At 38.1% G+C, this 22,289-nt stretch overlaps 1 protein-coding gene across 2 annotated transcripts; it reads left to right on the plus strand.

Annotated features, from left to right (window-relative positions):
* The first annotated feature begins 13,204 nt into the window (after positions 1–13,204).
* MOCS2 (molybdenum cofactor synthesis 2) lies at positions 13,205–21,132 on the plus strand. Of its 2 annotated transcripts, XR_004284199.1 has the most exons (7): positions 13,205–13,318; positions 14,368–14,512; positions 17,086–17,213; positions 17,971–18,121; positions 18,989–19,112; positions 19,763–19,859; positions 21,007–21,094. XR_004284199.1 is itself a non-coding variant. In XM_032337428.1 (6 exons), exons 2-6 carry the CDS (start codon positions 14,415–14,417, stop codon positions 21,073–21,075), a joined length of 570 nt encoding a protein of 189 aa, XP_032193319.1. In that variant the 5' UTR covers positions 13,205–13,318; positions 14,368–14,414; the 3' UTR covers positions 21,076–21,132. The 2 variants fall into 2 exon arrangements, 1 of the variants encoding a protein (XP_032193319.1); XM_032337428.1 differs by lacking the exon at positions 19,763–19,859 and having other exon boundaries at positions 21,007–21,132.
* The last annotated feature ends 1,157 nt before the right edge of the window (positions 21,133–22,289 follow it).

The raw sequence follows: 22,289 nt of genomic DNA on the forward strand, positions 1-22,289 counted from the left end.
TCAGGTCATGATCTCAGGGTGGAGAGATGGGGCCCAATGTCCAGATCCATGCTCAGCACAGCGTCTGCTTCTCTTCCTCTTTCTGCCCCTCCCCCTGCTCATTCTCTCTTTCTCTCTGTCTCTCAAACAAATAGGTAAATCTTTAAAAAATAAAATAAGAATATATTTCAAATGCTATACAAAATAAAACCTTATTGTTTTGGGGGGATGACTTTAAATACACATAATTCAAATTTGCATAAAATGGAAAAGTCTTTTAATTTAGTTTCTGTGATCTGAACCTAATGTAGACAATGAATGATAAATTTGACTCGAAGCTAAGTGAAGCATGAGTTCTGGACTTGAATAATGTTAAATAAATATACAATTGCTTTGCTTTGCTTAAAACTCTATGAAATAGTTTGATTGATTCCCTGAGCAAAAATTAATATATAGAATGCTAAGATAATTGACTGGCATTAAAAATATAAAGACCAGGTTTCAGTGTGGTAGGCTGAGTGCTAAAATTGATGAAATTTCAACAGGATATATCCTCAATGAGAAAGAGAGATAGCGAGAGAGAGAATGAATGAGGTATCAGTGAATACCTGGAAGAAAAAGTACAGTTGGAGGACTTGTAACTAATGAGGACAGAGGGAGTTGTAACCATCTAGCATGTTTAAGGAGAAGGATAACCATCTAGAATGTCTAAGGAGAAGGATACAACTGAGAACATTTAAATTAGACCTCAGAAACCTGGAGCTGGAGAAAAAGCCCAGTGGTTTGTGGAAATGAGAATACATAGCAAAACCAAGATTTTTAAATTAAAATCTATATTTTGAAAAGTTGACCCCTAAATTCCCTGGCACCACCCTCTCTGTATGTACAGAACTCCAGGAAGCCAGACACTTACACCCCCAGAAACAGATCAGAATGTATCTTTTTGGCTTCTATTTCAAAATGCTATGGAAAAAAGCCTCTTCTGGTTAAGATGAGTGATATGGACAACATTTATCCTTTCAATTGAAACAACTAAAAAAATGGACAAATATATGAAACAAGTTTTTAGGATATTGAGAAAACTTTTAAAAAATGACAGAGGTTGGGGGAAAGCCACAGTAGGTGTAGGGAAACAAAGATAAAGTAACAGAAGAGAAAATAAAAACTATGTCACGGAGAAAAAGTTTCAAAGTACCCAAAGAAAAAAACTCAACCTGGAATGATGCAGTTGTTGGATATAGTGTTCTATATGTCAGTGAGATCAAGTTAATTAATTGTTGTATCCAAACCTTCTCTATTCCTACTGACTTTTGTCTGCTTGTTTGTCTTTCAGTTGATAGATGTGTATTGATAGACGTGTTAAAATCCCCAACTGATTGTGGCTTTATCTACCTTTGCTTTTAGTTCTGTCAATATTAGCTTTGTGTATTTAAAAGCATGTTATATAGTATATAATAATTAGGAATGTCATACCTTGCTCTTGAATTAGCTTTTTTGGGGGGGAGGGGCAAAGGGAGAGAGAGAGAGAGAGAGAGAGAGAGAGAGAATCTTAAGCAGAGTGGAGTCTGACTTGGGGCTTAATCTCATGATCCTGAGATCATGACCTGAGCTGAAATCAGAGCCACCCAGATGCCCCTTGAATTGACCTTTTAATTATGACATGATATCTTTCTTTAACTCTCACATTTCGTACTTTAAAATCTATTTTATTCTTTGTGAATATGGTCATACCAGCTTTTTGTTGTTGTTAGTGTTTGCACAGTATATCTTGTCTTCACTCTTTTCTTTACAGTCTCCCTTCTCTCTGCTTGGGGTCTATATCCCTATGCCAAGTTTTAGAAAATACCCTAAAGGAGAAAGCTGGAATAGATGTGAGTCCTACCACATGTGCTTTCCTTCCCTCAATGACCCTAGCTCTTGCAATCCAGTGTGTATAGACAGTTGTTTAATATATCTTTCTAGATTTTAATTTTTTGTGAGAAGGTAAGCTCAATCCAGCTACTCAATCATGATAATAACTGCAAATGTCCCATGTACTATCTAGCTTCCAACACTTTTCTTTTGCTGTCTTTCCTAGTCTCCTCATCCTTGTGGGTTTGTGCCTTTTTTACCCCTCCTTTTACCATACTTTTTTAGAGGGAGAAGAAGTAAATATACATGTTCAAACTGCCAAGTTTCATAAGACACTCTTATCTATGTTATGCTGAAGTTCTGCCTGAAATTGGTTCCCTGCACACTTGCTTGCTTGCTTCCCCATCCTTACTTTCTGCCACTTCCTAACCAATAGTTTCCTAGGATCATTTCCTTAATAAATATATGTGTATTTAAATTCTCATTTCAGCTGGTGCTTCTGGGGAACCAGGCCTAAGGTATCTTATTATATAGTAGTATTTACCTCTTAAAATGTATTTATACTTTTTGACCATAGTTCCCATGATTACTCAGGTTTGATTAAATATTTCCACAGATTTAAAGTTTGCCACCAGTCTTTTTTCACAATGGCTTTTGTTTTAGTTCTTCTTTGGTCAGATTTTGAGGAAGATTTATAATATGGCACAATGTGTAATATATTTCTCAAATTCTTTCAATTTTATCTGTTTTCTTTGTGCTTGAATAACAATATATCTGAATGTGAAACAAACAGTCTTTCCTTCACAGTGGTCCATGTCTTCTCAGACTACTAAATGCTAAATGTTATTGGGAAGAAATCAAAAGACAGCTCAATTTTCTTCCACTTCTAAATAACTTAAAAAAATCTTCTTGAACAAGAAAGTTCTCAAATACACAACCTAACCCTACACTTAAAGTTGCTGGAGAAAGAACAACAAAGAAAGCCTAAACCCAGCACGCGAAGAGTAATAATAAAGATCAGAGCAGGAATCAATGAAATAGAAACCAAAAAACAATAGAACAAATCAACGAAACTAGGAGCTGGTTCTTTGAAAGAATTAATAAGACTGATAAACCCCTGGCCAGACTTATCAAAAAGAAAAGAGAAAAGACCCAAATAAATAAAATCATGATTGAAAGAGGAGAGATCACAACCAACACCAACGAAGTACAAACAATTATAAGAACATACTATGAGCAACTCTACACCAACAAATTTGACAATCTGGAAGAAATGGATGCATTCCTAGAGATATATAAACTACCACAACTGAACCAAGAAGAAATAGAAAACCTGAACAGACCCATAACGAGTAAGGAGATTGAAACAGTCATCCAAAATCTCCAAACAAACAAAAGCCCAAGGCCAGATGGCTTCTCAGGGGAATTCTACCAAGCATTTAAAGAACAACTAATTCTTATTCTCCTGAAACTGTTCCAAAAAATAGAAATGGAAGGAAAACCTCCAAACTCATTTTATGAGGCCAGCATCACCTTGATCCCCAAACCAGACAAGGATCCCATCAAAAAAGAGAATTACAAACCAATATCCTTGATGAACACAGATGCGAAAATTCTCACCAAAATATAAGCCAGTAGGATCCAACAGTACATTAAAAGGATTATTCACCACGACCAAGTGGGATTTATTCCAGGGCTGCAAGGCTGGTTCAACATCCGCAAATCAATCAATGTGATACAATACATTAATAAAAGAAAGAAGGAGAAACATATGATACTCTCAATAGATGCTGAAAAAGCATTTGACAAAGTACAGCATCCCTCTCTGATCAAACTCTTCAAAGTGTAGGGATAGAGGGCACATACCTCAATGTTATCAAAGCCATCTATGAAAAACCCACCACAAATATCATTCTCAATGGAGAAAAACTGAAAGCTTTTCCGCTAAGGTCAGGAACATGGCAGGGATGTCCATTATCATCACTGCTATTCAACACAGTACTAGAAGTCCTAGCCTCAGCAATCAGACAACAAAAGGAAATTAAAGGCATCCAAATCGGCAAAGAAGAAGTCAAACTATCACTCTTGGCAGATGATATGATACTATATGTGGAAAACCCAAAAACTCCACTCCAAAACTGTTAGAACTTGTACAGGAATTCAGTAAAGTGTCAGAATATAAAATCAATGCACAGAAATCAGTTGCATTTCTCTACACCAACAACAAGACAGAAGAAAGAGAAATTAAGGAGTCAATCCCATTTACAATTGCACCCAAAACCATAAGATACCTAGGAATAAACCTAAGCAAAGAGGCAAAGAATCTATACTCAGAAAACTATAAAGTACTCATGAAAGAAATTGAGGAAGACACAAAGAAGTGGAAAAATGTTCCATGCTCATGGGTTGGAAGAACAAATATTGTGAAAATATCTATGCTACCTAAAGCAATCTACACATTTAAAGCAATCCCTATTAAAATCCCATCCATTTTTTAAAAGAAATGGAACAAAAATCCTAAAATTTATATGGAACCAGAAAAGACCTCGAATAGCCAAAGGAATATTGAAAAAGAAAGCCAAAGTTGGTGGCATCACAATTCCGGACTTCAAGCTCTATTACAAAGCTGTCATCATCAAGACAGTATGATACTGGCACAAAAACAGACACATAGATCAATGGAACAGAATACAGAGCCCAGAAATAGACCCTCAACTCTATGGTCAACTAATCTTTGACAAAGCAGGAAAGAATGTCCACTGGAAAAAAGACAGCCTCTTCAACAAATGGTGTTGGGAATATTGGACAGCCACATGCAGAAAAATGAAATTGGACCATTTCCTTAAACCACACATGAAAATAGACTTAAAATAGATGAAGCACCTCAATGTGAGAAAGGAATCCATCAAAATTCTTGAGGAGTACATAGGCAGCAACCTCTTTGACTTCAGCCACAGCAATTTCTTCCTAGGAACATTGCCAAAGGCAAAGGAAGCAAGGGCAAAAATGAACTATTGGTATTTCATCAAGATCAAAAGCTTTTGCACAGTAAAGGAAACAGTTAACAAAACCAAAAGACTGACAGCAAACAACTGACAGCATGGGAGAAGATATTTGCAAATGACATATCAGATAAAGGGCTAGTATCCTAGATCTATAAAAAGCTTAGCAAACTCAACACCAAAGAACAAATAATCCAATCAAGAAATGGGCAGAGGACATGAACAGACATTTCTGCAAAGAAGACATCCAGACGGCCAACAGATACATGAAGAAATGCTTCCACATCACTTGGCATCAGGGAAATACAAATCAAAACCACAATGAGATACCACCTCACACCAGTCAGAATGGCTAAAATTAACAAGTCAGGGAATGACAGATGCTGGTGAGGATGCGGAGAAAGGGGAACCCTCCTACACTGTTGGTGGGAATGCAAGCTGGTGCAACCACTCTGGAAAACAGCATGGATGTTCCTCAAAAAGTTGAAAATAGAGCTACCCTATGACCCAGCAATTGCACTACTGGGTATTTACCCTAAAGATACAAATGTAGCGATCTGAAGGGGCACATGCACCCAAATGTTTATAGCAGCAATGTCCACTATAGCCAAACTATGGAAAGAACCTAGATGTCCATCAGCAGATGAGTGGATAAAGAAGAGGTGGTACACACACACACACACACACACACACACACACACACACAGGAATACTACGCAGCCATCAAAAGAAATGAAATCTTGCCATTTGTGACGACGTGGATGGAACTAGAGGGTATTATGCTTAGCGAAATAAGTCAATTGGAGAAAGACAACTATCATATGATCTCCCTGCTGTGAGGAAGTGGAGATGCAATGTGGGGGGTTTGGGGGGGTAGGAAAAGAATAAATGAAGCAAGATGGGATCAGGAGGGAGGCAAACCATAAGAGACTCTTAATCTCATAAAACAAACTGAGGGTTACTGGGGGGAGGGGGTTCGGGAGAGGGTGGTGGGGTTATGGACATTGGGGAGGGTATATGCTATGGTGAGTGCTGTGAAGTGTGTAAACTTGGTGATTCACAGACTTGTCACCCTGGGGCTAATAAAACATTATATTTTATAAAAAATTTTAAAAAACTAATAAAAACATCTTCTTGAATACCTGAAAAAATTTTTTCCTGAAAATTCAATAAAGACTGGAAATCTTTTATTGTCTACTGTGATGTTTCAGAATTTTATTAAAATGTTATTAATATACACTGTGCCCTCCTGCATTTGGGAAGATTATCTTCTATTATGATTTAAAATTCATGTCATGTTCCATTTGCTTAGACTTTTCATTCAGCGACATAGCTTGTCTCTATGTTCTGTGGTCCCTATACCTATTTTATGCTTATTATGTTTGCTGGAGCCATTTAATTTCTTTTTTCCTCTGTGTTCATTGTAAAATTCTCCAGAGTTTCCTCTAGACCCATACTTCCATAAATAGCTACTGGCCATATGTGGCCATTGAATCAAAATTAATTAAAAACTTTTAATGTAAACTTTAATTCCTTGATTGTAGTAACTACATTTTAAATGTTCAGTAGTCATTGTGGCTACTCTATTGGCTAGCACAGTTATAGATCATTCCAATTATTGCAGAAAGTTCTACTGGGCAGTGCTACTCTATACTAATAATTGAGTCTCTGCTGCTTATTGTATTTATCTTCTTATATATTTATTTTTTGTTCTGTGCTGGTCAAAGTTAGTCATAGGTTAGTCCATAGTTAGTGATATTTCCATATAACCTTTATTTCTATTTTGTATTTTTAACTTATCCTTGAAGTCTTATACAAATTTGTGTCCTTATAAATTCTTTCATAAAGTATTCTGGGGGGAAGGTGCAGGAGGCTTGCTTTCTACTATAAGATATTTTTTCATCTATCATTTGCATACTATATTTTTCATATTAGTTTTAATCAATTTTTGCTGAAATATATTTTCCCTGGTTTTTTATACTTTGTTTTCTGCCTCTCAAGTTACTGATACTTAACACGGAGTAATTTGTCTAAACGTATTTATGCTGATTACAATGTGGCTAAATCCCCTTTCCTCCACTTCCATTCTTTTCCCTCATTTTATGAGTGACACTGCAAAGGTCAGCAAATACGGTGTGTTACTGCAAATTGGCCCATCTCTTAGTTTTGTAAATAATTATATTGAAACAGAGACACACTTCTTCATGTACATAGTGTCACTGGCTGCTTTCACTGTGCCATAGCAGAGCTGGGGAGCTGTGACAGAGATCACGTGACTTGGGATGTTTAAATATTTACTGTCTGGCACTTTACAGAAGAGGTTTGCTGACCCCTGAGGTACAGAGAAGGAAGCATCTATAGCCTGAGGGCATGGGGTGGGCTGAGGAAAGTATTGGAAGAGATTTTTCTGTTAGGCCTGTGTGCAGCTTCTGTTGGCCAAAGTAGGCTCTGTTCTCTCTTGCACCTTTATTAAAGTTCTTCATCTGGGTTAACTTCATAATGTCTGGGATATCTCTTTACATCCATGGATAAACTTGGGCTTCAGATCCTCCTCAATTTCTAGTTGGATTTGGGCATCTTGAACTTTTGCCATTTCTAAAGAGAGGCAGTAATACAAGAGGTTTCACTTTGTATTCAGGCATCAGTTGTTTCTACTTTAAAATTGGTGACAGGTATGTGATAGGTGGGGTTGACTCCCTTCTTGAGCACCTTTAGGACAAGGAGAACTTTTCCTGGGCTGTCCCTAAGGATACTGGGCTCAGCTTCAGACTGCTCCTGCAACTACCTCAAATGAGTTTTTTATGTCTGAAGGGATGGGTTTCCTATTTTTATAAAGATTTCTGTGTCACCAACTCTCCTTTGGTAATATTTTTCAGGTTTTTGTTTTCCTCAGTTTTCCCTCTGCAAGAGTACTAAGAAAGTCAATAATAGGTGCTTTCTAGAGCCCACAGCATGCTCCTTGAAAGAGCCTTTGTTTTTTCCCTTGGCTAACAACCCCTTTGTGGTGTATTTTTTTGATTTTTTTTCTTTAACTTATTTGTTGTGCATATATTAGATTATGAAACCTGGTTTTCCTCTGCCATCTAAAACTGGAAGATTGTATATTGGCTTTAGAATGCCATCAGTGAAAAGCTGACCATTTGCAAAAAACTTTTTTGTATTTACTTTCCACTTAACAAGGTGAAGGTTTGCAAGGGGAATAGCTAGGCACAAGGAGGCATATTTCTTTTGACTTTCATTTCTTTGAATAAACTAATGTATATAGTGTATACAGTTTTTATGTTTTCATTGAAAATGACCAATCAATAAAATTACACAAGAAGAATCCGTTTTTTGTTTTTAACTTTTTTTGTTAAATAACTTCATTCAATTGCAAAACTGCTTCAACAGTAGTTTGTACACTTACTCTGGTAAGCTGTTTATTAGTTGGGTAACCTGTTAAAACAAGTAATTAGAGATGAGTTTATGTTGAACTAGTCTTTCAAAAAATAACTATTGCCTCATCCATTTTTAAAATGAGAAGTTCAAATACCATCAAAAATATATTAAAGATATTAGTCAAGTGTTTACAGATCTCACACCACACAGTTGAAATTTCCTCAGAGATATTTTCACTTTCCACAAGTCCAGGTACATTTAATAAGACCCTGCATATGGGCTGTGACTTGAAAATCTATTCCTTCTATTTTTTAAAAAGCCTTTCAGAATCACAGCATTTTATTTTATTTTATTTTATTTTAAAGATTACACTCATTTGAGAGCGAGAGAGTGAGAGAGAGCATGAGCAGAGGTAGGGGCAAGGTGAGAAGTAGATTCCTCACTGCGCAGGGAGCCCCATACAGGACTCAATCCCAGGACCCCAAAATCACTAGATGACTAGACGCTCAACCCACTGAGCCACCCAGGCACCCCTCTTCCTTCTATTTTTTAACTTAGTACATGAGTATACTCTTCAACTTGTCTGAAGTCACTGAAGTAAGTAGCATTTCATGAAGAATTCCTGATAATGGGGAAAAATATATGACCAGATACCTAGGACTAGATACTATTTAATAGCTGAAAATTATGGCAGAAAATATTTAGGAAAAATAAGGAATTTATTATCTCACATAATTAAAAAAATCCATGGATAAGTCTTCATTGGCTTTCTTTTTAGACTTATTTGTCCTCAGACTCCTCAAAATGGCTCAGAGCTGATACAGAATCATATCTTTAAAAGTGTGTGTGTGTGTGTGTGTGTGTGTGTGTGTGTGTCTTTGTATGTGGCTTTCCACTGAAAGTAAAAAGCCACACTGGCTTTCAGGACCCCCCAGAATCTATACATCCAAGTTCCTTTTATTCTTTCCAAAATCATCTCACCAGCCTTGCTCTATTGTGCGCGTGCTCTCTCTCTCTCCTTTTTTTTTTTTTGTTTTGTTTTTTGTTGTTGTTTTTACGTGTTTTTACATTTCAGCCACACTGGCCTCTTTTATCCTTCAAACATATGGAGTCTTTCCTACCAGGTTTGCCTCTTCCCCCAGCACTGCACAAGGGTGGCTTCTCTCTCATCCTTCACATGTCATCTTAGGTCAGGCAATGTTCATTCCCACCCCTCCCCCATCCTAACAAACCTGCATCCTGCTACTTCCCTACTCATTTCCTTCTAAGCATTCATCACTAACTGTCCTTATTTTAATTTTAAATTTTAAATTTTAATTTTAAATATATATATATATATATATATATATATATATATATATATATATTTACATATAGTGTCTTCCTAACTAGAATGTAAGCCCTATGAGGCAAGAATCTTACTTTTAAGTTCACAGATGTGTCCCTGGTGCTTAAATAACAATGAGCACTCAATAAATATTTATAGAATAAGAAAATTACTTCCAAAATCAAGCAACACAGAAACTTTCAAAGAAGAAGGGAAAAGTATTTTTTAAACCATCCATAATTCCATTACCCAGATACAGTAACTATCATCCTTTGGTGAATGTTATTCAGTCCCTTTTCTCTGGCCATTAAAATTACATAGATACAATTTTTAAATGCAAGTATACTTTGTACTATTTTTCTTTTTTCGATTTTTATTTTTACTTGAATTTAACAACAAAGTAGGGAATTAAAAATGAGCAGGTTATTATTTATTCACAAGATATAGCTGCCCCTAAAGGATATTTCTAAAATTAAGAAACAAGATTATGAATAATAAGAGTTTTGAATTGTATTTTGTAACTACATGTTCCAATTTGGGGGCAGTTTCTATAACTTTTTAATTATTTCAATGTTATTTACATTTTATTCCATAACCATAATCCTAAATTTATATATTTTTTAAGATTTTATTTATTTATTTGAGAGAGAACAGAGCAGGGAAGAGAGTGAGGAAATAGGCTCCCTGCTCAGCAGGACTCGGTCCCACGACTCTGAGATCATGACCTGAGCCAAAGGCAAATGCTTAACTGACTGAGACATCCAGGTGCTCTGATATCTTTGTTTTATAAAAATTTAAGTGGATTAAAATCATGTTCAATTGCTTTGTTTTGCCATTAACTTCTTTATTACTGTTTTTAAAAACATTTTGTTTATTTAAATTCTATTAGCCAACTTACAGTACATCATTAGTTTTATTTTTTATAATTAAAAAATTAACATATAATGTATTATTAGCCCCAAGGGTACAGGTCTGTGAATCATCAGGCTTACACACTTCCCAGCATTCACCATAGCACATATGCTCCCCAATGTCCATAACACAACCACCCTCTCCCTACCCCCCTTTCCCCGGCAACCCTCATTTTGTTTTGTGAGATTAAGAGTCTCTTATAGTTTTTCTCCCTCCCAATCTCATCTTGTTTCATTTTTTCCTTCCCTACCCCCCAAACCCCCCACTTTGCCTCTCAAATTCCTCATATCAGGGAGATCATATGATAATTGTCTTTCTCTGATTGACTTATTTCGCTTAACATAATACCCTCTAGTTCCATCCACATCATTGCAAATGGCAAGATTTCATTTCTTTTGATGGCTGCATAGTATGCCATTGTATATATATACACCACATCTTCTTTATCCATTCCTCTGTTGATGGACATCTAGGTTCTTTCCATAGTTTGGGTATTGTGGACATTGCTGCTTTTATTGGTTTATAATTGCTCTCTTGATTGGATTTTTGTCAGAGGAGAATTTATAAGAAGGGCTCTTGGATATTTTCTTTTTTGAGGTTTTGCAGATTTAGGAGTATTAGGCTTTGCCCTTTTGCAACACCCATTCAGCTGTACATAACATTTTAGGTCATGCTTTTGTTCTTAGCCTCTTTTAGATACTGGCACCATCTTCTGGCATTAGATCTCAGGGAGAAGTCTAAGGTATTGTCATCATTACCCTGTTTTCCTATTTTTGTGAATGTAATTCTTTATCCTTGATGTTTAACAACTCTATAGGCATATATGTTGCTGTTAGTCAGTTCTTGTCATTTTTTCCTCCCATGGGCTACCACCTGGTATCTAGCCTCATTTCCAATACTTCTTGGAGGGTCATGTGCACCTTGCCAACTATTTGCCCTTCTGTGACCTCATAATGCTGCTTTATATCCCTCTGGCTTGGCACACCTTAGCGAAATTCCCTCATCCCTACCCTCACTCTAACATTGCTGCTACTTATTCTAGCAGACTTAGCTCAAGCCTCTGTGAAGCCTTCCTGTACTCCTCAGGTGACCAGCCCCTTCTCCTTACAACCCCCATGAAGTGTAACATGTACCTCCAGTATTGCATTTGTTACACTGACTTACCATTAATGGTTTATGGCTGTCTTACATCCAGCCCTGTGAATTCCAAGGGGACCGGCGCCTAGCTTATATCCACAAGACTGTGTAAGCAATTCAAAACAGAGTTCTTGCTGATGGAAAGTTGGAAATGTTGAATGGATAGATAGCTACTGGACTAATTACTGAGCAGCTACTAAACCGGGAAAGTGTAAATCTGACACAATTCGAATACTATGATAAACTGAATGCTCTGCCTTTTACGGACATTAATCATAAGCCGGATGTCGGGGTAATAAGAAATGTCAAAGACAAGCCTACAAGTGGGAAAGCCGAACTTCGGTGACGCAGGTGACAACTGTCCAGTAAAGACCGGCGTCTGCTCTCCCACACCTCGGCTTCTCATCTAAGAAGACAGGCATGAACGGCCAGCCCTTCCTGCATTTCGTGATACCTGTAGCTGAAGCTCACCACCGCCACCAGCAGCAAGTGAAAATTGAGCTTTACACGGAGTCGTCTGCAGCTGGAACTCGGCCGGGCGAGCGGCGGGGCGGAGCGGCGGGGCGGAGCTAGCTTTGCGCAGGCCCCGTGTGGGCGGAAAGAGCCGTAAGACTGCGCCTGCGCTCTCAGTCGACCTGCTCCGCTTCCTCGGCGGGGACTGGACGGGATGGTGGTGCAATGTCAGGTAAGGGTGGGGCGCCCTCACAGGTGCATCTGACCCCTTTTCTTCCTCCCTCCACCGGTCCGGCCCTGCTCAGCCGGATCCTCATTGTTGCCACCTTAGTGGGACCGAGTCTTACTCCCGGTGCTGCGCCCACTACCACTGGTGTTGCCCCTCCGGGCTGCGGACGCTTTCACTTCTGCTGCCGGAACCAAGGTCAGGTCCTCTCCGCTAACCCCTGGTCTCCGGGGTGACGGCGTCAAAGGTTTCTAAAGGCACCCGCGACGTCGCCCCCTTGCTTCCATGATTATTCGCTTTGGCAAAGACAGTTTTCAAGTTCATGCATTTAACTGAGAGTTCTTGTGGAAAAAGGTGCTTCCTATATGCATTTGCAAACCCTCGATTATTTGCAAACCTGTGATTATTTCGTAGAGAATAATTTGCACACTGGGACAGGTGGGTTATTTAATTGGCCAGATTTCTTAGATACCAGGCTGACGGTATAGGTTTGTCCTAGGAAATACCAGTTTAACCTGTGTGTCAAACCCACCAGCCTTTACAAACGTGAGGGTATGTTGCATAACTTAATCCTTGGCAGCTAGGTTCGATGTAATGTGGACTGAATCAAGGGTCATATGACAACCGTGAGAGACGTGTCTCAGTTTTCTAGTTTTTTACTTTATTTGTGTAATTTATCTCTTGACTGAGACATCAGTTTACTGCTTAAGTGTTTATAAAAGGTGCTGTAATTTATGTCAAATGAAGAACGACTTAACCTCATGAATAACTTGTAATTAACTTGTAATTATACTAACTTTTTGGGGGGTGATTTAATTATCTCTAACTCATAAAATTTGTCTTTGGTTAAAATAATTGGAAAGAAAGCAAGCCCACCGAGACAGAAAAGGTCTATTACTGTTACGTTAAAGGCATTTCTTCTCCTTTGCAGGTTGAAGTGTTGTATTTTGCCAAAAGTGCTGAGATAACAGGAATTCGCTCAGAGACCATTTCTGTGCCACAAGAAATAAGAGCGTTGCAGCTGTGGAATGAGATAGAAGCCCGACATCCTGGGTAGTTAAACCTTTGTAGAATACATATGATTAATACTTTTTAACATTGAAAAATATGTAAATAATTAGAGAAAAACACTAATTTTTATCCGTGCTTAATGTCAAAAAAGTCAGTACGTGTATTTTTTTTGCAATTACTAATAAATTCTAGTATCTAAAAATGCATGATTTCTTAAAGCTAAAGATATTTTACTAAAAAAAAAAAAGTATAATGAACTGGAATACTGCCAAAGGGCCATGAATATACTTGCTTTTATAATTTATGAAATACTGAAAATGTGGGTTCTGCATTTAATAACATTAAATAGAATTGTTACAAATTCAGTCAAAAACTTGTGTTTTATATTTTTTGTCTTTTCCTTTCTTTAGAGAACTCAAAGTAGAAATTTCTAAGATAAAAAGAAAAGTGAAAGCTCAGAAATCTTAGCTGCTGCTGAATTGAGTTTTCATATTTGATTTTTTTTCTGGTTCTTGAAAATCTAATTTACTGCTCTTACTCCTACCTCAAGTCCTTTCTGCAACAAAGTATGAATATGGCTTATTTGAAGGAGTTCCAAGCTTGATCTCACGACCCCAAGAACAGGACCTGAGTAGAAATCAAAAGTTGGGTGCTTAACTGGCCAAGCCACCCAGGTGCCCCTTTAAGCCGCTCTTAAAGTGCCAAAGTGCCTTGATAATCAATGAAATGAGGTGGAGCCTCTGTCATGCTTTATCTTTAGCCTTATACCTGTTGGGAGACACTTGGTCTTAAATGTTGTGTAGTCTTCTTTTTTTTTTTTTCTTTTTTTTGAGAGGGGGGAGATGATTGTTTAAATCCCTGAGACAACACTCATTAAAGAGTTGTTAGCAGTTTACTGTGTTCATTGTGGTGAATAAGTATGTTCTTCAAGGGATATGTACTTTCTCCGCAGAATATGAATTGGTTTAATTAGTAACTTTGCAGGTGGTGCTTCATGAAGTAATATTTAATGTGGTATTTTTAGTTGCAGCTGAGGAGATTGGAGGTCTACTACAACACTGATACTTCTAATTATACTTTTTTCCCTTCAGATTGGCTGATGTCAGGAATCAGGTGATATTTGCTGTCCGTCAAGAATATGTCGAGCTTGGAGATCAACTCCTCCAGCTTCAATCAGGAGACGAAATTGCCATCATCCCCCCCATTAGTGGAGGGTAGTGCTTGTGAGCCACTTGGGTGTGTGCGACATGTTTTTCTTAACCAGTTTTGTGGAAGAGGATTACATAGATGATAACTTGTATAAGATTTGCTTTAAGTATATACTTATACTTGTAAATCTGTCTGCACCAGTAGAGTTGCTGCTGTAATAGTTGACATAGACGGACTTATATGTGTCTTTGTATCATCTCTACATCTGTTCTCTTGTAAGCAGTTTAATTTTATGTCAGTTTGACATGTTCATTCTCTCCACTTAAAATGGTTTATTGAAATTTTATTATGTGTCAGGCATAGTGCTGGATGCTGGAGTATTAATATTCCTATTGTGCGGGAAGGAAAACTGAAATTCAGAGAAGTTAAAAACTTGTCTATGATCACATAGCTAGTAAGTGGTGGAGCCAACATTTGAATTCAGGTTATTGGATTCTCTGTACTTTTTCACAAATTCGTTTATTAATACAGGGTAATAGCTCTCCTTGGTACAGAGGAATGTCAAAAAATTGCATAGTCAGGAAGTAAAAAGATCACTGTGCCTAACAAGAAAGCTTATCATTTTCCAGGTGTAAAGAAACAGCTTTATTACGATAGCTGTGTTGCAGGTGGCCCTAGGACCCAATGCATCTTCCCAAACAACACAGTCTTTAAGTAGGATGATGCATAATAATATCTTTTAGTATAGTCTGGAGAGACAGAATGAGACTTAATTTATTGTCAACTGAAGAGCAAATAATGTAGAAATGAAAGATCATCCCTAATTAAAAATTTTTCGTATGTTAGGAATGAAGGAAAACTTTCTTACTGTGATATGGGCTTTTCTCCAAAGTCAACAGTAAATATAATACCCAGTGGTAAAACCTTGGTTTCATTAAGCAAAGGAACATACTAAGGATGCTAGTTTATTTTTTTCACCTCTTTTTTTTCTCCACTCTGCTGGAGGGCAGTGCCCCCAAAAGTGAAGAATATATATTGCAAAGCAAATTGCCCATCATACTAATAAAGACTGGATCTTTCTTAGTTCTACTATTTGGAAGTAATAGAATTTTTTGTTAGATATGTGTTAGATATGTGTCTCAGTTTCACTGGGAAACTGGTCACCATAATTTTAGAAAAAATGCCAATTTTTTTGTGTTTGGAATTTATTCAGAAACTAGTGTGCTGCGTTAAGGTGTTTCTGTGTGTGTGTGTGAGAGAGAGAGGATTAAAGGTGTTCTTTGGAAAGATTAGGAAGATTACTTAAACAACATTATGTATCATTTGAAGGTGTTTGGGTTTGTATCATGTGGTTTTAGAAGCCATGTCTTTATGGAATCAAGTTGTAGGAATTTGGAATGGTTCCAAGTTCACAGAGCATAGACCATGTTTGGGTTACCTGTAAGTTCTTCTAACAATCTCAGGTGGCATGTACGGAAGGTTGAAACATCCTAGAATCCAGTGGAATGTGATTATTTGTGCTTTTCTTTTCAGTAGCTGGAAGAATAGGGAAAAGAGTGTTGGATTTAGTGAGATTCCCTGATTGGAATCACCTTGAATGAGTCCTTAACTCCTCTGAGCCTTCTTTCCCAATGTAAATAAAATCCCTCAGGATTTATGATTCTATCCAGACAACTCCTCCTGCAAAGTCTGACTTGCATGCCCATTCTCAGTCCCTCTGTTCCCTCCTTTGAACCCTGGGTTCCGGCCTCCCCTTAGGTTCTGGAGAACACCCTGGTCTGTCTTGTTCTAGAGGCTTTGCGTTTGCCATTCCTTCCAGTCTCCACCTGGGGGTCTGTTCCCTTGTTTCTTTCCAAGACTGCTTGCTTATGTTGCAGGTTTCACTTCTAAATCCTGCCTCTTGAGAAAACCCTGATGCTCTTACACAGCCACACTTCCCCAGCACCCATGCTCTGTCTCAGAACCCTGTTTATTTTTGTGTTACTCCCATATATAATTTTTCTTTATTGCTTTGTTTCTCCATTCCTGTGTAGGTTCCTCGAGGGCAGGAGCCGGGTTTTTTGTTCCCTGGTCCTTGTCTAATGCACGAGGTTGGTCTCTTAGTGAGTATGTAATAGATGCTTGATGAATGAAATGAGAAGTGAGTGGCAGAGGGCTTTGTACGACATCTGGTGATAGGCACGCAGTTCATTTCCTTATTTCCTCAGTTACTTAATTGGATTATTTCTGGTTATGAAATGAGCCCAGTTCCTGTGGATTCAGCATTGCTTCTGTTCTTCCTGTCTTCTGTTTGGATAAAGAAAAAGGCAGCTTAGGTGTGGTGCACGGACATATAGTGGTTAGAGGTAACATGCGTGTGGATGGAGGTGTCGATGTCTGACCTATACCATGATGGAAGATAAGAGCAGCAATTCCAGAATTTGGAATACAGTGGCATATGAGATAGATTACATTTTAAGTGATCATGTTATTGGTAAATTCCTTTTTATGTCCTGCTTGATTGATTAGGGACATTTATAAACATGCTGAGTTTTGCTGAAATTTTACACCTTATTTTTATCATTCTATCACATCTAGCATATGAAAAATATTTGTTGAAAAACTGTAGGTTGGGTGTTTTGCCTCTCGTACCCATGTTAAGGTTTATTACTCTCTTCTAGGGAAGATCTGAATGAAGTTGAAGAGAACTCTAAAGATATAATAAAATTCACTTCTGAGAAGCTGTCCATAGATGAAGTCTCACAGTTGGTGATTTCTCCACTCTGTGGTGCAGTATCCCTCTTTGTAGGTGAGTTGTCATTTTCACAGGTTTTGTTAGGCTGCGTAAGATGAGAAATTAGCAAGTGTTTCCCATGTTCAGGGTTAATAGAGGATTTTAAGGTCCTGAGAGCCGTAAGCCAAGATGAGCCATGGAGGTGGGTAGAAATTTTTTTGGTTCTTCTTTTGTTTTAGTAATTTTCAGATTAACCTATGTTAAAGGCATTAAAGGAGTAGGATAAAAGTCATTATTAATAGGGAGAATTCTGTATTTTCCAAATATTGAGGGGGAAAAAATGGTGATGATACTAACTTCATGATAATCCTTGAAACATGTTTCCCATCTTGGTTTGTCCTATAAGTATTTTTAGTCATGCTTGCCTCGTCAGTGTCATTTTATTTATCTTTTTGATAATTCTTTTTTCTTTTTTTTTTCCCCCAAAGATTTTATTTATTTATTTGACAGAGCTCACAAGCAAGGGGAGTGGTAGGCAGAGTGGGGAGGGAGAAGCAGGCTCACCACTGAGCAGAGAGCCCAATGTGGGACTCAGTCTCAAGACCCAAGGATCATGATCTGAGCTGAAGGCAGACTTAACATCCAGACGTCTCTATTTTTTGTTTTTCTAACCAAGTCCTTGTTTTTAGAAAATTTGAAAGCATTTTTTAGACAAATTGGTATATGCTGCCTGTCTACTAAAAGATAATCCTCTTTTCTATTAATGTGTTATTTCTCTTGTAAGGAAAAACCTTATTTTAATATTATTCTTTTTTTTTCTTTTTTCTTTTAGGGACTACAAGAAATAACTTTGAAGGGAAAAAAGTCATTAGCTTAGAATATGAAGCATATCTCCCAATGGCAGAAAATGAAATCCGAAAGATCTGTAGCGACATTAGGCAGAAATGGCCAGTCAGACACATAGCAGTGTTTCATAGACTTGGGTATGATTTCCTTTAGCAATTTAGAAGTTAATTGCAGTTGTTTTCCATCTTTGTACCAATTCTGATTCTGGAATCTTCCATAGGAATCCTGTGTTACCATGAGAGGAAGGTTTGTGTATGATTCTGGCAGACAGAGTGGAGACACTCTGGGTGTTACATTGTAACATTTGGAGAGTGGCTGATGCCATAACAAAGTCCAAATGTGCCAAAACTGGAAGGCCCAGCACAGATGGCCTGTGCTAATGTGTGCTAAAGTCCTTAAGGCCTTTTAAGAATTGTTTCATAGTTTGCACTCAGTTTGTATGACAAGTCTGTTAATAGATTTTTTTTTTTATGTAAATGCCTTTGAAGGTCACTAAATTAGTTTGCCTTTTCATACCACTTAGAAGAGTGGAGTTCCACGCTTTAAATAGAACCTAGCAATAGGGACTCCATTCTGTGATATTCCATTAGTTGTTATTTTATTATTAACAATTATAATTTTATTAATAATTTTATCCATTCTGTATTTATTTCTGTTTAATATTTTAAACTCTACATTATACTCATGCAGTAAGTTTGTGTCTCTAGGCATTACCTGGCACTGTACCTTATCCAAACCAGAAACAGTGAAAGGTCTTTTTCTCAGTGCCCTTCAGACAGGTTTAATGGATCGATACTAACAAATTAGCCCAGTCTCAGCATCCCCTCTGCTGAATGCAGTTGGGATCAATTACTGTTTTTTTAACTAATGTGGAGGTTTATGTAAAACAGAACTGGATGTTTAGTTGTAAGAATGCTTTACTGGAATTTTTTTTCCATCTGTTTAGTAGCTTCTTTAACTAGATTCAGAAGAAATGGCATTTTTTTTCTTTCATTTTGTCAAAGCTCAGTTCCAGTGTCAGAAGCAAGCATTATCATCGCTGTGTCCTCAGCCCATAGGGCTGAATCCCTCCAAGCTGTGAGCTATGCCATCGATACTTTAAAAGCCAAGGTGCCCATATGGAAAAAGGTAAGAAAATATCTATTTTTGCCATTTGGACATGATTTTTCTTACAGATTTTTAAAAAGCTAATGAGATGTCATAAAGAGCCTCTATTCATGGGTCTTCCCTGGCTCTTTAGAGTCATGCGTTCTTTATCTGTGAACTAGGGTGTTTATGTAGTGTTTCCTTCTGAAAGTTTGTTAAACATGAAAAGGACATGCCCCAAAGAATGCATGGCTCAGATTAGGCCTCAGTAGATGGTAACAGCTAGAATTCCTAGTTGGGACTGCTCCATTGGTTCGTATATGAATTCATTTTCTTTGGATTAGAATTCCCTTGGATTTCTTTTGGAGAGTGGGAATAATGCATGGCTATTTAGGCAATAGCTAAAATAGATTTTTGAAGGCAAAAGAGCAAAGAACTCTAGAATTTCTTTTTAAGGAAAATGAAAGGGTGGGGTATTGCCTCTTTGGAGAAAATGCATAGTGAGTAGATTTTTAAAATAGAGTTAGGAAATTCTAGCTCATTTTATGTCAACATATCAAACCAATCAAGAAGAGTAAACGTCTGGTCAAAAAAGACATTCTGAAGGGATGAAAAGACCCAAGTCCCTAATTTCTTCCCTGGTGTAGTAACAACAGTGGGATTATTCTGAATTCTCAAACTTGTAATTGCAGTTAAGAGTCTAGAAATGCCTGCAGCATTTTGGCTGGTAGCAAAGCTGAGGAATGAATTAACTGCTCAGATCAGAAAGACAGACCAGAGGACCAGAGGGTGAGTCTTTCCTAGGAGCCTACCATCTCAGATAGTTGTGGAGATGAGCAAGTGGGTCTCTGACACAGGGCCTATGAAATTCAGTACCATATTTTCTGAATAAAAACTGAAACCCGTTCTTATAAGGGGATGCTAGTGAAGCTCAGATAGCTTTGTTCATAGCAAAGCCGCCACAATTTTGATGGACTACCTGAGCTTGTTTCCTGAATAGAGTGAGGTAGGAAGAGCATTCTACACTGAATTGTGAGCCTGGGTGGCAGAGAGAGTTTTCTTTAAAAGGGAGGAGGAAGGGACAGCCCGCTGATAGAAGGTAAATGAGAGGGTAGGCCTCCAGAATAAGAGAGTGGGCAGGAGTTGGGGCATCCTGTCCTTTTATACCTTACTTTGAGGACTAGCTGAGCTTTCTATTTGCTTTTCTGTCTGTGGAGGGTGAGAAGGGTATACAGGTATTCAGAGGAAAGTCAGATTTGGATTTCTGTCCCTTAGGAATAGAATTTGGCAGGAGAGTGAGAATAGTGTTACATTCTTGTTCCACTCCCTTCCAAGAAGTACCTAAATTCTTGTGGGGTTCTAGTCCCACCTGTGCTTTGATGTCATCGGTGATCTAGGCAACAGGTAGGCAGGTAGGTGGGGCACACACTCACAGTTGTCAATAAAGTGCAGCCCAATCTACTTAGAAACTAACGTGGGTGGTCACTTAATTTCACCCCTAATGCAAATACCCCTTTTGCCTACAGAAAAACTTTAGAAATGTTGAAGTAGTAGATATGTTTGGAAAGAAAAAAAAAAATGTTTAAAACCAACCATCTTTCATTTTCCCTGCATGATCTGCTCAGGTGGTCTCCTGACGTGGCCCCAAATGGAATTGTTTATTCCATTTTGTGGTTGCACCTTGTCTTGTTAGGTTTTCTTGTGTATTGTTGTGTAAGGACTTGTGTTAGGACACCCACTGGATTGGGAGTCCTTAAATGTAGGGAACATGTTTATTCATTTTTCTACACTTAGTGCCTTATGTGAATGTTTGTTGGATTGTTAGAAGAGTAGCAGATTTAAATAGATGTAATATTTATTTCCCTGAATTATTCAGATGTAGTTGAATTTATTAAGCCACTCTGTTTTGTATATCTGTTGTGGTTCTTTTTTTCAGGAAATGTATGAAGAATCATCATCATCCTGGAAAAAAAACAAAGAATGCTTTTGGGCAACTGGTGATTAAGTCACACATTTTTTTTAAGAGTACTAAAATTAAATTTGGTAAACCTCTGTCTTTAAACACATTTTTATTTTTTTCTCCAGAAGCTAAGACAGTTTAATGAAGTACAGACTCTCATGTCATACCAGTAACATGTGACAAAAGGGAGACAAAAAATAAGTGGGTGTTCAGGATGAGGGTTTAGGAGGAACCAGAGATAGAGGAAAGGCTTTAGAGAAAAGGTGGAGAGTCATTGAAAGGTGAGGAAAGATGCCTGTGGTAGACATACTGTTCCATGAAGTAGGAAGTTCAGTTTACTTATGTTTTAGTATTTTTCAATGAGAACTAAAAAGAAAAGGATTTTGTTTTCTTTGGCAGTAATAGTAGATGGTCAGTGAGTGAAGTATTTTGTGATTTTATGGATGGCTTTGTCCTTTGGTTATGATATTAGAGTCACAATATATTTCAGTTTGTTTTGAGAAATAGTGGTCAAGAAGCCAGTACTTTGAGTCTTGATCTTCAATCCCAGAATGAACCTACTGGAGAATTTGAAAAAGAGTTCCTGAATGTCTGACTCCAGCTGTTCCTGTGTTTTCCACTGCTACATCTGTCAACCATGCCAGCTCTCCATTTCTCTTGGACTGCTGCTGTGGCCTGCTGACAGTCCCCTGACAGTCCCCTGCTGCCATTCTTCTGCCTCCCACGGAGTCAGTCCCTCAGAAGCTCCTGAGAGCCAATCCCGTTCTAGAACCCCACAGCCCTCACTGTGGCCTATAGTCTGTGATTGGACACCTGCCTGCCCCTCACTCGCCCCACCCCCGCCCTGCCCCCACTTTTGCTGTGGCTTATTTTGTTGCAGGGCCCTTACTTGTTCCTTTTTCTAGAATGCTCTTCCTCCAGGTATTCCCACAGTCTGCTTCCTCATTTTATTTCAATCCCTGGTTACATATTACCTCCTCAGAGAACCTTCTCTGACTATCCTATTTCAAACTAGAGTCCTGTTCCTTTACTCTCCCTTCCATCTTATGGCCCTCAGTGCTACCTGATGGACTATATCTCGTGGTTTTCTCCATCACTAGACCCTAGACTTGTTGAGGTCAGGGAGTCCTGTCAAATTCCTGAGCCCTCCCATGCACTGAGAAGTGCTGTTGGTGTTAAGTATTATGCCCCAGATTAAACACACTGGACATATGTGTAGCTGTCGCACTTAGAGTTGTGTGAGGGTGTCTGGCTGAATG

Source organism: Mustela erminea, chromosome 3 (assembly GCF_009829155.1).
Source record: "Mustela erminea isolate mMusErm1 chromosome 3, mMusErm1.Pri, whole genome shotgun sequence".
Lineage (NCBI taxonomy): Eukaryota > Metazoa > Chordata > Mammalia > Carnivora > Mustelidae > Mustela > Mustela erminea.

Excerpts from the sequence above, each read along its gene's own strand:
- MOCS2 (XM_032337428.1), top strand. The coding sequence starts at position 14,415 with ATGTCGAGCTTGGAGATCAACTCCTCCAGCTTCAATCAGGAGACGAAA. Across the intron at positions 18,122-18,988 it reads GCAGTGTTTCATAGACTTGG|CTCAGTTCCAGTGTCAGAAG; the intron begins GTATGATTTCCT and ends ATTTTGTCAAAG. Across the intron at positions 19,113-21,006 it reads AGGTGCCCATATGGAAAAAG|GAAATGTATGAAGAATCATC; the intron begins GTAAGAAAATAT and ends TCTTTTTTTCAG.